General features: G+C 40.3%; 1 protein-coding gene and 1 long non-coding RNA gene across 4 annotated transcripts in view; one reads left to right on the forward strand and one right to left on the reverse strand.

Annotated features, from left to right (window-relative positions):
• usp6nl (USP6 N-terminal like) overlaps window positions 1-9,724 on the forward strand; it is a 107,803-nt gene extending 98,079 nt beyond the window's left edge. For all 3 annotated transcript variants that reach the window (XM_032505243.1, XM_032505241.1, XM_032505242.1), the window contains 5 exons: window positions 2,059-2,153; window positions 2,478-2,543; window positions 3,156-3,255; window positions 3,350-3,502; window positions 6,922-9,724. In XM_032505243.1, coding sequence (XP_032361134.1) covers window positions 2,059-2,153; window positions 2,478-2,543; window positions 3,156-3,255; window positions 3,350-3,502; window positions 6,922-8,522 — 2,015 coding nt within the window. In that variant the 3' untranslated portion in view covers window positions 8,523-9,724. The remainder of the gene's footprint in view (window positions 1-2,058; window positions 2,154-2,477; window positions 2,544-3,155; window positions 3,256-3,349; window positions 3,503-6,921) is intronic.
• Window positions 988-3,314, reverse strand: LOC116673121 (uncharacterized). Its single transcript, XR_004327753.1, has 3 exons — window positions 3,134-3,314; window positions 2,053-2,150; window positions 988-1,945 (listed from the first exon to the last, which is right to left on the reverse strand). It is a non-coding gene; the product is annotated as an uncharacterized LOC116673121 (long non-coding RNA).
• Window positions 9,725-11,849: the final 2,125 nt, after the last annotated feature.

The following is an 11,849-nucleotide window of genomic DNA, read 5'->3' on the forward strand; positions in this document are numbered from 1 at the left end:
CATTTTTATGACTTTTTCGACATGCTATACTATGACTTTTTTTGACATGCTATACGATGACCTTTTTTATGACTTTTTCGACATGCTATACTATGACTTTTTTGACATGCTATACTAGACTTTTTATGACTTTTTTGACAGCTTATACTATGACTTTTTTGACATACTATACTATGACTTTTTTGACATGCTATACTATGACTTTTTTATGACTTTTTCGACATGCTATACTATGACTTTTTCATGACTTTTTTGACATGCTATACTATGACTTTTTCATAACTTTTTTCAACATGCTATACTATGACTTTTTTATCACTTTTTTCAACATACTATACAATTTTTTCATGACTTTTTTCGACATGCTATACTATGACTTTTTCATGACTTTTTTCGACATGCTATACTATGACGTTTTTTGACATACTATACTATGACTTTTTTCAACATGCTATACTATGACTTTTTCCGACATGCTATATTATGACTTTTTTTCAACATGCTATACTATGACTCTTTTTGACATGCTATACTATGACTTTTTTCAACAATACTTACTATGATTTTTTTCGACATACTTTGACTTTTTCCGACATGCTATACTATGACTTTTTTCGACATCAGAATCAGCTTTATTTATTTCTTTGGAGCATTGTTGCTCACAATGTGCTTGCACATACAAAACAACCAAACAATATATACACACTAATATATACATACCCTAAACAGATACAATATAGAGGCATAAAGTGCAATGAAGTGTTCAATAAAAAAACATTTAAATGTGGAACATAGTGCAAAAGGGTATTGGGATAAATAGTATTATGTTATTATATTACAATATCAACAGTATGAACATTATTAACAGTTCTGAAATAGGAAATGAGAATGATGAATAATACTAAATAAGTGGAACCAGTGACAGGTGCTGTAGAGACAGTGTTACTGGGTTATTGACCATAATTGAACCTGACACTGTGGGTCAGAAGTCAGCTGTTCATCAGAGAGATGGCTTGTGGGTAGAAACTGTTCCTGAGTCTGTTGGTTTTGGCGTACAGGGCTCTGTAGCGCCCCCCCCAGAGGGGAGGAGCTGGAACAGGTTGTGTCCGGGGTGAGATGGGTCAGCAGTGATGGTTCCTGCCCGTGTCCTGACTCTGGAAGAGTAGAAGTCATGAACGGAGGGCATGCTATACTATGACTTTATGACTTTTTTCGTCATGCTATACTATGTTTTTTTTTCCGACATGCTATACTGTGACTTTTTTTTAAATACTATTCTGTAGAAAGTGCAAGAGACAATTTCTCACTTTGAGCCCACAAACGTGCGTGTGATTTATTTTCAATAGGAAACAACACCCACATTGGTCCAACGTCATCACACATTCAGAACACTTAAAGGGACCGCGATCCCTGCACAGTCATACTTAAATGAAGTACCACGCTAAGAACACTAAGTACTGTGTTTATAATCATCGGTGTGTAGAACAACACTTAACAACAAAGGTGAATTATGTATGTCACATTATCTACAATCCTATGACTTTTACTTATTTTTTCGACATGCTAAACTATTACTTTTTTCATGGCACTATGTGTTAGTGTTAATAATAGTGACAGCCTGTGAAAAGAAACTGTTTTTGTGTCTGTTTAGACGTAAAGTGTTTTTTGTAGCCAGAGGGAAGACGGGTTTTTTTTTCAGTTATGTTTAAGGTGTGACGAGAACAGACTGAATAATTGCTGTGGAAAGTTGGATTAGCAGCTCTTGAGGCAGGTTTAACTTCCTATGATGGCGCAGGAAGTACATCTTCTGATGGGCCTTTTTCCTGTTGGTATCGATGTTGGACCTTTACTTAAGGTACTGGGAGATTGTGGACCCCAGAAACCTAAAGGATTCCACAGCAGACACAGTATGATAACAGATGGATCTCTTGAGATGCAGTTGTTGCTGTAGAGGGAGAAGAGCAGTATTAACATAAAATCACAGAATAGAATGCATGATTCAATAGTTCAGGAGTCATCCCCTCTTAACCTGACCATCTCTTCTGTCCTTACCTTTAGGGTTTTTTATCCCCGGGTTCCCAAAGCTGATACGTTTCCAGGATCACCACGACCGCATCCTCAAGAAGATGATGCCCAAACTGAAACAACACCTGGTGAGACAAAACACTGCTGTAGCAATTAATAATGCAACAAGTAATCATAATAACAGAAGTCTATGTCACTACATCAGAATACTTATTAGTGCCATCATTGAATACACCTTCAGGCGTAATGCATTGATAAATAATATGTAATCTATCTAAAGATGTGTGTGTTTCCTGGACATACAGAACACAAACAAGCATTATATTTTGGCAAGTGACATAAATTATCTAGATTAAACTATATTAGCATAGGAAAGAGCCCTATACAAACATAGAATAAGTGCTTGGCTGCACTAAACAGATATTCTGTTGGGTTTGTTGTTGCTGCTGCAGGACAACCAAGAGGTGTTAACCAGTCTCTACACCATGAAGTGGTTTTTCCAGTGTTTCCTGGACAGAGTAAGTACGAAACCAACAAGCTAACCTCACACATGAAATATGAAAATGTAACAAAACTGCTGCTGGAGGGTTTCTCTTTCAAAGCCGATGGGAACATTTCCTTGCTTAATCTTCCCACATCAAGACATATTTAATCTTAAGAATCAAGTTTTACGATATGGGATAACATCAGACTTTTAAAGGATATTCTTTAATTTCCTCATTCTCGTCAAATGCCATAAAAAAAGAGCAAAACCAACAAAAAAATACTAACTAACTAACCCCCCGACATAAGCACCATTTCAGCAAATTTGCTAAAAACTACATTGTCCAACACACTGTACAGAGTTTTTTATATACAGTATATATATATATTTGTGACCCATTTTTAAAGATTCACGTGATCAAATAACCAATGGGCTAGGGTAGGAAAGACAGAACATTATAAATTTATATTTAAAGATGGACTAACATGTGTTAGTCCACTTTTGGTGGGATTTGTTGACAATAACAAAAACAGAGATCTATAACCATCCTTATTCTTTATGTGAGCCAAAAACAATTTGTCAGTCTATGTGAAGCGTAAAGGGAAAACAATAAGATCTTCTAACCTTTTGTTCCGTTTGTGTCAAGACTCCCTTTACCCTGACGCTCAGGATCTGGGACATCTACATCTTGGAGGGAGAACGAGTGCTGCCCACCATGTCCTACACTATCCTCAAACTGCACAAGAGTAAGACTGTTTCCTCTACTCAGTGCTACTCATGTCCACCTTTTAAAGACCAAAAAAAGTCTTACTTGTGTGTGTGTGTGTGTGTGATTTACAGAGCACCTGATGAAGCTGTCCATGGAGGAGCTGGTGGAGTTTCTGCAGGTGACATTGTCCAAAGATTTCTTCTTTGAGGACGACTTTGTGGTCGAGCAGCTACAGGCGTCCATGACGGAGCTCAGGAAGGCAAAGCTGGAGCTGCCTGCTCCAGGTACTGCTACAGCCTGACACACACAGACAAAGATCAACCAGCTATGAATACGAAAATACTTGTTGCAGCCACATCACAACTGGACCTTAAATCATAGAGACAACTTTAAACCAATATTCAGCATATTACAACAAATCTAAGTGTAATGCAGTTTGTTTTATTTTATACAGAGCTGGTTAATAGTATGCTTATCATACAAAGGTAGGCCTGAACTAATACAATATACACAAGTATGGATAAGGGTTTCAGTATCCCTAATTAGTTTGAGAAAAAAAAACTTTTTATAACTTATTACTGAGCAAAACAGTAAGATTTATTGATTTTCTGTGGGGGGGGGTTTTCATTGTAAATTAAATCTTTTTGGGTTTGGACTGAAAAAGCAATTCAAAGTCATAATTTCTTCACACAAATATGTCCAAATCGAAAAATAATTAATTATCAAAAGCTGCAATCCATACTGATATGGTCCCTAAAAAAGACAAACACCTGGGTTGACAGTGAAATATATGCCCCTCTTTTTTTATTATTGCTTCCTGCTGCCCTTTAGCTTGTAGCAATAATAACAGTGTGTGTTTCTAATCTTGCTCTGTCTCCTCATTAATCTTCCTTCTCTCCCTCTTCTTTCAAACGATGTTAGCTAACAACAACAAAAGTGTGGCTGTGAGTGGGGGCCACATTCCCTCCTACAACAGTAACCGGTGGGCTATCCTGACTGGTCTTCCCCTCTCTATGTCTCTGTCCATCTGTCCCTCAGTCAGTTCGTTTGTCCTGTCTGACGCCTGTCTGTCCATTAGCACTCGGGTTTTTTTCCTTCTAAAACTAGTATTCCAGCTGTTTTATTTTTTATCCCCCGCATAATGTTTTAACTAAGTTCAGATGCATTGCTTCAGTCCTGCAGTGGCTGGCTCTCCTCTAGTCACTGTATCTTCAGTTGAGTTTTTTTACCCTTGACTCATGTTTTGATATCAAAGTTAAATTTCAGGTGACATAAAGTGCCCCCTGGTGGCCAACTTACTTGACTAACTTCATGATACTGTTTTAACTGGGAATATTTATTCTTTTATTGTATTCTGTTTGACAGCTTATAGTATTTTGTTGGCCAACTATCACTGTTTTAATCAACAGCTGATCTGCACACTGACTATTACTGTGACTCTGACTTTAAAAGTGCAGTCTTGTGTTTGTAAATACCGAACACCTGTCCTCAATCTTTTTCAGGTTCCTGTGTTGTCTTCCTGTATTTAGTCATTTGCCAGTTGGTTATCTACACCAGCGGGTTTTTTGTTGTAAGATTTACTGACATCAATACAGTAGCTGAAGAAGGAACCAGAATCTTCCTTTCTTCCAGAGCCCACACAAATATAACAGTAGCTGTCTGTTCGTTTCCCCTGCCCGCTGACAAGATAATGAGCCACTTTTTCACCATTGGAGGCTTTTGTTTAACTTCTATTTTAACAACCATCTGCTACCACGTTTGCTGGGGTGCATTTTTTAAATCAGCATTTTTGTATTGGCAGAACTGTAAGAATGACTGGTTTTATGGTTTTGAACTTCACTTGGCCTAGTTTGAGTTAAGAGTAACACTCCACTTTTACAAACCACATCACCACCACAGTATAATTTACTGCAAACACCAGCTGGATGAATCTTTGATCTAGAGTGGCAGAGGCTGGATTCACTTCATTTTATTGTTACTAACTCCTGAAAAAGTTGAGTTAAGGTCAGTATGGACTGTTGACTTTAAAAGCTACCAATAGCTGACCAATTGTGCCGATAGTATTAGTAAATATAATCTTTATGTACCTTCAGAACAAAATATAAGAAAAGGTGCTGCACACTGTTTAAAGCTTAAAACTACACAATTGTATGAGCAAACAGTTTGGATTTAAGATTCTTATCAACCCAACCTTTTTTTATCCTTTATACTGAAAGTGCCTTGTTCAACACATCTCCCCCTAAAGACTGTCATACAAGAGGAGAAATCACATCTTTTATTAACCTTAAAATCCACTAACATTACTGCACATTTATTTCCAGCTGACCTTTTGTTTATAAGTGAGGATAAAGCTCTCTACAGCAGCATTTATACTATCTTGATGTAAAAGCAGCTCCTTAGGGCAAGGTTCAGCTGGTTCCACCGTTTTTACACTTCCTCACCACACAGGAATCACTTACTCTTTCCAGCCGTGCAAAATAAGAACAACACGGATACTGGTAGCCTTGAACAGCTTAGTCATAAAGTAAGGAACACGGAGGACAATATAAAATCTGTATGACTCCAACAATGCTCATGTACTTTAGAGGAAGTTCACATAAACCCTCATGCTTGCATAGCATACTTGAATTTAACATTATCTGAAAATGAAGGGAATTTTAATAATGATTTTATATTGTTTTTTTATTACAGTCTTGTGTTCCTATTTCTTTATTAAATTCAAAAAGTGAAATAGACGATTGCATCTGCAATGAATATTTGATCATTACATTTTAATGTTATACTGCACCGCCCCTTTTATTGATAAAAATGTTTAATACAGATTTAATTATGCTTATTTGTATTTCTATTTTTTAACCGCCATTTGTGACAGGTTGCTTGTTCACCGAGATAAAAAAAAAAAAAAATCCATACTGTCACAGCCCTAAGTAAACTATCATCCTGCTCTATACCTGAAAATGCATACAGGAACTATGAGTAGGTTTACTTACCAGATTGTGACAGGATAATGTCGTAGGATAGTCTCCGATGGAGAAGGATTCCTGAAAGAAGACACAAAACAGTTTTAATTTGTGGCTATTGATTTTTTTTTTTTTTTTTCCTTACAGTCCCCAACACCATCACTGTGTCTGCACACTGTATATAAGTTCCTGTCAAATGTTTTTTTAATTTCTTTGTGACGTAAAGCAGTAACTTTAAGCATTAATATCATACTTGTACTGGTAGATATGTGAACTTTGGTGCAAGCTGAGGAGTCTAAGTGAAGCAATATTGCTGTGGCTTTCTTGTACTTATCTGTCTCAGTACATTCAACATGGTTCATTAATCAAAAACTATTTCCGTATGACCTTTTAAGTCTGGGGCTACTGCTGCATGTAAGTACAGATTAATGAAAGAGACCACTCAATTGAATGTCACTTCCTAATTGAGCCCCTCCAGCCAGCTGAGAATTAATATCAAACACTCTTTCTGATGTTTTTTTTCTGTCCTTTGCTCTTTGCCTGTGGAAATGTGATTATGTGTCGTGATGAATGTAATTCTCCTTTATTTTTACCTCTCTATGGCAGTGGTGTTGCATGAATCCATGTCCCTGTTGTGACTCCTCATCTGATGTGAATCAGCACCACAAAGTGTGTCAAACCATCAATGTTCAGTTTTGTTTTTGATGGCGCTCTAACGTGTTTCCACTGTTTTCAACTTGCAGGTAAAGAAGACGAGTATCCCAAGAAGCCTCTAGGGCAACTTCCTCCTGAGGTGGCAGCCGCCGCAGTGAACCACGTGGCCAACGGTCAAAGTCACGCCGAGCCAGCCGAGGCTACCAGGGATCCAAGTCCCGTACCAGACCGCAAGCGGGACAGTCGGCCCCCCAGCAGGTCACGCCGGGACTCGCTGGAAAAATCAATCCGCCACCACAAGGCTGACAAGAGGGATGCCCGCTCCAGGGGATCGGGAGAGATCCCAAATGAGCAGCGAAAGCAGTCTACCTCCACCACACCTGAGAGGGGAGCGACACCGCCCTCAGCTCCCACCCCTACACCACAGCTCATTACAGGGGAAAGAGGGAAGCCTCAGAGCCACGCCACCGCCAACCATAACTCCAACGCAGCCTCCAGCTCTCGCAAAGAAATCACTCCCCGCTGGTTCAAACCCTCCGAGACAAAGCTGGAAGCGGTCAAAGCAGCAGCTGCCCGGGATGTCCATCTGAGCAGAGGGGTGTCGCCGGCCCCTTCCAGCCCAGAAGACAGTGTAACGCCACACCGCCGGCCACACTCCAAAGGCTTCATCCCTGACTCCAACCGCGGCTCCAATGCCTCCCAGTATGACAATGTACCAGGGCTGCCGGAACAGGATTTTGAGATCCTGGAGCTTGACAGACCCCCGTCCAGAATGAGGATCCCCCGCAGTGAGACACCCTTCAGTGTATCGTCCCTCCATCATGGCAGCCCCAGTCGCACACCCAGCCTGGCTGGGAGCGTCGCATCAGGGCCCAGGATGGCCAAACACCCTCTTCCTCCTACATTTTCCCACAACAGTCCAGGAGGGGTCCAGGCCAGCTACCCTGACAGCCAGAGCCGGTACCACACTTCTCCCCAGAAGCACTCCCCAGGCAGAACTACTACTGAAGTCCCCATCTTCCACCCCACTCACAGCGTAAGCCTGGACCACAAAGGAGAGGACAGACTCTATGCTCCCCCCTCCCGATTAACCCCACCTACTAGTGTGGTGTACGGGGAACGAGCGTACGCTACCACCCAGCGCCAGAGCAACAGCCTCTCCCCAGAGAAGGCTCTTATGAACAACTCCTTTGCTACATACCGCAGACAGCCACCACCTAGCTCCTCCCACAACCCCCGAAACGCCAGGCCTCACCTGGAGAATTCCCTGCAACTGGAAACCCAGGGGAGCTCCACCCCTATCTACCTGCAACAACTCACCTCCACTGCGCAGGTCTACGCTCCGGTGGACTACAGGTTTGAGGGGCATCGGAGAGGCGAGGCAAACCCGCACTACCTGCCAGAAAGCGGGCCTCGGCGGCCTGTAGACGGGCTCCTGTGGGCCCCGGAGGATGGGCTGCCCCCTCAATCCCCAGGTGGGATGCCACGCTCACCCAGCTTCCAGCGAGCCCAAATGTCTCCCGTTGAGGAGTTTACTTTCCCCCCCAACCCAGACGGCCTGCTTCTATACAGGACACAGTTCCAGGAGCAGCAGCCTGTCGTAAGGCAACAGCTCCCCCAGCTGTTTGGAGGACCACACTACAGGCTCGCACAGGAGGCGTTCGCGATGCAGGAGTCCATGCTGCTGTGATTGGACGATAGAGAAATGGCAAGACACTGTAAAGTAAAAAAAAAAACTGAGGTGTAGTCACTGACACTGTGGTAAAGACAAGCAGTTGCTCTAGCGTTGTTAGGAGCCTGGTTTTGTTTCTGCTCTGTTCTTTGTGTGAAGTACTGACCTTCTGACTGTCACGCTGCATCGCAATGTTGCAGGATGCACCAGCCTTTGAAGTTTTTACTGATCACTTTAAAAAGAGAAAAAAAAAAAAACTGACTGAAGATTTTATTTTATTTTTCGATGTAGAGCATTAACAAGAAGAGACAGTATATATCTTTTAGAGTGCGATATGTACAGTGGATTTTTTGTTAATATGATGTCAGTAGCAGGGGAACAATCTCCTGAAAAGGGAAAACTCTGATTTATTTTCCATCTTTATTTTTTTATGTTACTTGCAGATATTTACATTAGAGATTGGTTTACTCTACATGCTTGTGAATGTTATTTTTCAAAGAGAAGAAATAATAGTATGTCCAATGGTAAAATTAGAAATCAGTCATGAACATACACTTACGTTTTGATTTCAATTTTGCAGCGCCTACAGCATAGAGAGGGCAGGGTTTGTTGTTTATTTTCTAGTCTCTTTTCAGTGATAATATTCATTCCTTATTAACTGATGTGCAATTAATTTCTCTTTTATACGTGAAGTAAAGTGCGTTGGTTATTTACACATATTTGAGGCCAGTGAAGTTTTTGGGATTAAAGACTCAAGGAATATAGAGCTAATTTGTGAGGGCTATTAATATATATATATTGGTTCGGTGGCTTTAAGCCACCTGATTTGCTAAGTAACCATTGATAATGTGTTTTTTTTCTTTCTTGCTGTACTGTAGTTACCACAAATTGAGCACATGCAGCCAGAGATGGATGTGAACTAGTTTCAGCGCTTCATTATGTCTTATTATTTTCAACACTGTCATATCAACTACTGTTCAGCTGTTGGCACACACTCAGTCACACCCACACTACATGTCACAAATGTGTAAGTCACACATTTCAACATTTAATCACATTCCCTATTTTTATTCCTCATACTCTGGTTTTGAAGCAGTTATTCTCTAACAGTATTGCCGTACTGTTCATTGCATTCCTTAAGTTATCTTTGTTTTTTGTTAAACAACTAATTGCAGACCATTCTGATACTTTGCTTAATAAAATGAGGTCAGTGAAAATGAGTTGGGGGGGTTCTGCTGTTGTCTTTTCTACTAATAATCAAACTCTGCCCCCCAGTGGGGACATAAGGATATACGCCCATTTTTAAAAGGGCAGAAAGGGTTTTTAGGATGCAATAAATGCAGAATCCAGGATGACAAACTTGGTAAATAAATAGTAATTGAGGTCCCAGCACTTAACAACGAAAGGCAGACCACTTCCTTCTCAGCCGTCAAACCTATATTAGGCTAATCCTATTGAATCAGTATTATTTTTGTTAACACGCTGTAATACCTTCCACATCCAGATAACAATCGACTATAACATCTTTTGTATTTAAAAGTATACTAGTAATGTCTTAAGCTAAAATGTCCCTAGTTCCAGCTTCCCAAATGCGAGAATAATACTTTTCTCTGTCATTCTACATTACATTATATTTTGGTTTAAAACAAGCCATTTGAAAAAAGTAACTTTGGTTATTTGCGAAATGTTGTGGACCTTTTTCAAAATATTTTAAACGATTTGTTCAAACATTTGTAAAACATGTGTGTGACAAATACTGCACATGTCAAAATCTAACAAACTCTGATTTATATGTATATTTATTTATTCCAAAAAAAAAAAATTGTTGCTTCTAGATAATCTGTTTAGGAAACGTAACCAAACCGTGAGGTGCCCAGAGACTGTATTTGAAATAAATACCCGGTACATTTACAGGGTTCAAACTGACACTGTTTGATTATTTCTTACCCAAATTACTTTTTAGCCCTTCTGGCTGTTGTTGTACAAGGTGATATTGTTTCTAATGTCTTAAAACAGTATATTTAAAACAATTATACTTATCAAACAGATGGAATTAGAAATAAAGGCCTGCCTCTGATAAAAGCCTGGTACCTTCTGCGGTTCAGGTAAATAAATACCCCGGCTTTTATTTGAGGAATTACGGTATTAATTTATCAGAATCGAGCATCGTATCATTATAGAGAAAATCGCGATGCATCTAACAATCCATCCCCCCCCCCCCAGTAATTACTCAGGCTGGAAGTCACTAACAACAATAGCAGAATACTACTGGCATTCAACGGGAAAAACATACAGTAGAACGGAGACGATTTATTGATATGAACAGCAGCAGCAGGTCGGCAGTAAGAGGTTCCCGCTGATCAACAGCAGACAGGAAGACTCTCCGTAAAGTAGTGTTACTTTTTGCTAATCAATTAATTGGCCAGGTAATAACTCATTTCCATCAGTAATAAATAGATCGAGACCACCCCAAGAAAAAAAAAACAGCAACAACGAACCCAATAGAAACACGAGTATTCATTAACCGTGACCCTGCCAACAGCTGAACATGACCAAACGCAGCAACCAAAGGCATTCAACAACTGGCAAGACAACAATGCAGTAATTAATGGATCGAGACCACCCGCAGAAAAAAAAACACAGCAACAACAAAAAAAACAATTGAACCTAATAGAAACATGAGTTCATATATATATATTATATATATATTCATTAACATGACCAAACACAGCAACCAAAGGCATTCAACAACTGGCAAGACAACAATGCCAATAACAACTTTTAAGTAAATGTAAATGAACTGTATTTATATAGCGCTTTTCCAGTCTTAACGACTACTCAAAGCGCTTTTACATCTACAGGAAACATTCACCATTCACACACATTCATACACTGTGGCCGAGGCTGCCGTACAAGGTGCCACCTGCTCATCAGATACACACTCACACACATTCACACTCCGATGCGCAGCACCGGGGGAAACTCGGGGTTCAGTGTCTTGCCCAAGGACACTTCGACAATGACTGCAGGAGCGGGGATCGAACTACCAACCTTCCGATTGGCAGGCAACCGCTCTACCACTGAGCCACAGTCGCCTTGTGTCAGCTACCATCAGCAAGCACCAACAACAAAACAGCAGCAGATGCGTAGTGACATTTAGCGAAAATAAAACATACCGTGAAACAGAGGCAAGATATTAAACATGTAATACGAGTAGCAGGTAGATAGTTAGCGTGTATACCCGGTCGGCAGTGAGGCCAGCTTTAACCCTCATGTCGTCCTCGGGTCAAATTGACCCGTTTTCCCTATATCAATGTTCTTTTTAATTCCCCAAAATAACATGAT

This window comes from Etheostoma spectabile, chromosome 23, assembly GCF_008692095.1.
Source record: "Etheostoma spectabile isolate EspeVRDwgs_2016 chromosome 23, UIUC_Espe_1.0, whole genome shotgun sequence".
Taxonomy (NCBI): domain Eukaryota; kingdom Metazoa; phylum Chordata; class Actinopteri; order Perciformes; family Percidae; genus Etheostoma; species Etheostoma spectabile.